Source organism: Buceros rhinoceros, unplaced genomic scaffold (assembly GCF_000710305.1).
Source record: "Buceros rhinoceros silvestris isolate BGI_N320 unplaced genomic scaffold, ASM71030v1 scaffold6434, whole genome shotgun sequence".
Lineage (NCBI taxonomy): Eukaryota > Metazoa > Chordata > Aves > Bucerotiformes > Bucerotidae > Buceros > Buceros rhinoceros.
This window is the reverse complement of record NW_010406383.1, coordinates 9,634-13,763: the sequence shown is the minus strand read 5'-3', so window position 1 is coordinate 13,763 and position 4,130 is coordinate 9,634. Positions and strand designations below refer to the sequence as shown.

The window sequence follows — 4,130 nt, the reverse complement described above, 5'->3', positions numbered from 1 at the left end:
ATGTGGGGGGTGAAAGAGCCACGGGGCATTACATGCGCTGAAAGAAGGTGAAGCAGCCGCTGCTGGTTTTCTATTTCAAACACAGCAAGCACTGCAATACTGAATCAGCAGGAGGAGAAATGTGGTTTCCTAAAAAAAACACACAAAGAATGAGAATGCTCACTCGAGAATGTTCGAAACGTTTCATGTTTAAAGAGCTTTGAAAATAATCAGTGGTTTTGTCTAGCCTGAATCATCAAGACTAAGAAAATACGCAAGAGCCAATACCCAGGCAAGTTATACAGCAATGTGGGCAACTTCCCTGCATCAGCAGCGATGGAACTATCTGCTTAGATACATCTCCTAAATCAGTGGTTGTGAGCCTAAGCATTACAGAGTCCTGGGCGTCCAAGGACAGTGCTGGAGGTGCAGGGCAGCAGAGAAGCAGGTCTGTGGTGGGCAGGTTCAATACAGATGTCTTACCCCGTTAGGATAGTGGTGAATCTGGACAGGCAGGTCCTGGTACATTGAGTTAAGTGTTGTCCCATGTTTCAGATCATCCGTCAGGACCCGCTTGTTCACCATGTGGTAGCGAAGGGCATTGAGCAACTCAATGTTAACGTTACTGACTAAGGAATCCAGAGTTTCCTGAAAATCAGAAGAATTCAGTTTTCAGGGCTAGGTGCAATTAAACCAGTTGTTAGAGAGAGCCAGGAGGTCTGGCTGCATCCAAGAGCTTTCCAAGGGGGTGGGGTGTGTGTGTTTGTGTGTGTGTATTAAGTGATGTATTCAGTCTTAAGCCATCTGTGCAAATGAAGAGCTCTAACTTTGATAAATCTTCATCTTTCCTCTTACACCAGCAGCTGGCAGCTCTGGCACCCTGGTCCTTGGCAGGCAAAGGGGTGATGGCAGCAAGGTGAGAGCACCGCAACCAAATGGGCAGCAAGGCAACAAAAGGCATCACTCACAGTAAAGGACAAATACATCAGGAGACCTTCCCAGCAGCACCAGCCCTGCAAGGGTCTCTGGTGGTACAGGTGTGAGGTAGAGGCTTGGTAGTGGGGATAGCCAAAAACATGCCCCCTCCCTGCCCCAATAGTTGTTCTTTCATATTATGGACAAATGACTTAAATGTGGGATGTAGCTGATGTACAGTCAAGACTCTTGCCTGTTCACAGAGATGCTCCACAAGGACTGGAGGCATCAGCAGGACAGTGGTGACAATATCAGGGGTGGAAATTTCACAAGACACAGAGTGAGAAAATCAAAACCAACGTAAAGGAAGTTGATATGTAACCGAGCGCACGAACGCACTAATGCAATACGGCCGCAGGTTTACACAGGGTCCAGCTGGGACTGGCTGCTTGAGCAAACCAGCAACAGCCAGAGGGGTAAAGTAAGGGTCAACAAGCAAAACCAAAAGGGTTGGAAAGTCTTAACGTGATCTCTAATGGTAGGAAGCAGGAAAAACAGAATGAGGTGACTTTTACATCCACCCATTGGAGAGCATCCACATCTCTCGAGGGCTCCAGAAACAAAGCTCTGAAGCTGATGGGCCAGTATGGTAATTACCAGCTTAGCAATTCATAGTCCTTCTCGCACCAGGACTGTGTCTGTCCTACTAGATAGGGCTGGACCCAGACCCCTGCAGAGCTGCATCTCCACTAGAGAAAGCCAGAGGAAGAAGAGAAAGAAGAGGAATTATATCTTACAGCAGGCAAGGATGCCCAGGCCTCGTTACTTGGGGCAAAAATTGTAAAACTTCCAGGTCCTTCGATCTCTGGCCTTAGGTTAGACCGGTCGGAGTAGAGCTGCGTGGTGGTAGACCCAACAACTCCCAGGGTTTCGTAGATGTTTGAAAGTGGCAGTGCTGAAAGAAGAGACAGTTATATTCTCACCACACCATTCATCCTCCCCGCACGGCGCTGAGTTTAAGGAGAGCTGCTGGTGAGAACGCTTGGGGAAATGAAGCACGTCAGGGAACTCGTATTTGTTCATTAATTAGACAATAAATACTCATAGCCTGACAACTCCGGCCTCAGTTACAGCAGAGTCATCCAGGTTTAAATGGAGCTGCTCTGGACTTATATGGATGTGAATTGAGGCAAGCAAAGATATTCATTGCTTTCACCCAATCCTTGCTTGTACTCAGGCTTCTGGGGCTCGGAGCTGGCAGCTCACCGCTGGCCTCAGTCTCCACTGACCCATCCACGCGAGCCCACGTGGTTAACTGAGTGGCATCAAACGTTTGTGGAAGAAAGCATTCAGAAAGCAAAAGCAGAATTTGTCTTTCTGCAATACACCCAGTTCACTCCCTCCCAACCCCCACCAGTGGCTGAGCTGTATTTTCTCCGAATGCCATTTTTCCTGCCAAAATGAGCCGGGATTGGCAGAGCTGTCTGCTCCTCTCTCATTCCTTTGTACTGCATTTCCAATAAAGCTGTATTACTTGTTGGAATAAGTCATTCATCCCCTATGGCCTTCCCATGCCTGATTAAGTTTAATTATATCCACGGTTTTAAGTTGTCTGGAACGGTTTGCGCACGTTGGAGTTGCGCTGGCACTCAGCTGGTGCTCTGCTGAGTCCATTTTTGACTCGTTCATGGCAATATTGTGCACAAATTGCAAAAATCAAATCCACTTTGAGGAATTTTCTAACGTTTCCCTTTACTAGGCAGCTGTATAATTTTAAGAATGTCAAACATATTTTTACCAGCTGGGCAGCCTTTTTCTCCAGGAACTTTTTCATATCCAGGACAACACTCGTAGCTGATTACTCTGGAATAAAAGATGGATACGGCAGATTAACTGACGGCATCCCACTGCTTTTTTTCTCTTCACTATCATTCTGTATCCATCCATATCTGGTGACACTTCTGAGCAGACCCTTTATCAGAAATATAGACTTGAACAAAAGACAAACCACAGCTTTTGTCTCCCTCAGGGCTGCACATTGACCATTTCTCCACTGAACAAAAGCAGACACGATTTCTTTTCAAAACCACACTTTGCAGGAGCCTTTGTACGAACAGCGGATGGAAACCGAAGCCATGGTCCCAGCAGATAACCTCCGCCAGGCATCGTGAGTGCTGGTTCATTTGGGGACATTTCCTGCGGGATCTGGGGATCGCTCCGGCTGACTGCTGCTGTCACGTCCGATCACACTGCCACACACTGCAGCTCTGGTACGGCTGCTTTACCAGCCCAGCCAAGCGCCTCCCCCTCATTTCACCCCATTCTTGTCCACCACCAGAAGTTATTTGCTTACTTATGGCAAAAACCACAAGAGAGACCTGGAGGGGAAGGAGCATCCCTGCTCTTGGATGCATTGGCACAAGGGCTTGGGATGAGTCCTGCAAGGATAAACTTCACCAGAGGTAGCACGTGCACCCACAAGCACCCCACAGCGCACCCATCTTTGCCAACACCGGGTACATCCATGCAAGCACCCCCAGTGCAGCAGTTCCTTCTGGCTGGCAGCAAACTGCAGCTCTGATCAAGCACTATCTATCCCCTAGTAAAACCAAAGGGGCCAGAGACCCCGTCCCGGGGACTCAGGGCCATCTGCAAGATTTGCAGACCCTAAATAAGAAGGAGCTGCCTGAATGCTGCATCCATCATCTGCAGCTCAATGGGAAATAAAATCTGATTCTCAAAGCTGGCCATTCCATGGAACACGTGTTGATGTTAACAGGGTGGGGGGAGGAAGAAAAAGGAAAAAATCAATCCAGAAGCTGCCCATTTATTTTTCACAGAAGGCTCTTTCACGGATTGCTCCTACGCTCGGTGTGAAAGGCCATCTGATCGATGGGCTACGGCAGCGAGGGAATAGGTGTTCCTCCCAAAGACAAGCGTTTCCTCTGTGCTCCCGGCTGGATCGGAGACAAGGAGGATGCTGTATCACCGAGCCTCAGCACAGGCACGCAAAGAGAAAGGAAAATCCTCAAGCTTCAGATATTTGTCATCATTTTAACACTGTTAACAAACAGTGGAAATGCCTGGGGTTTAAGAGGGAATTCTTCAGGGTAATTAAGAGCCAGTAAGTGAAACAAATACCTGCTTTTCTGTGACAGAAGCAAATAAATTCTGTGTCACGGTTTCCTAAGAGAATTACAAAGCAAACCCAGACTGATTGTCTAGACATTTTATAT

General features: G+C 47.7%; 1 protein-coding gene across 1 annotated transcript in view; it reads right to left on the bottom strand.

Moving 5' to 3' along the window:
* TGFBI (transforming growth factor, beta-induced, 68kDa) overlaps window positions 1–4,130 on the bottom strand; it is a gene marked incomplete at its 5' end in the record, with an annotated part of 17,047 nt that overhangs the window by 7,374 nt on the left and 5,543 nt on the right. The window contains 3 exons of the mRNA XM_010134060.1: window positions 463–627; window positions 1,692–1,849; window positions 2,693–2,757. Of these exons, the coding sequence (XP_010132362.1) occupies window positions 463–627; window positions 1,692–1,849; window positions 2,693–2,757 (388 nt within the window). The remainder of the gene's footprint in view (window positions 1–462; window positions 628–1,691; window positions 1,850–2,692; window positions 2,758–4,130) is intronic.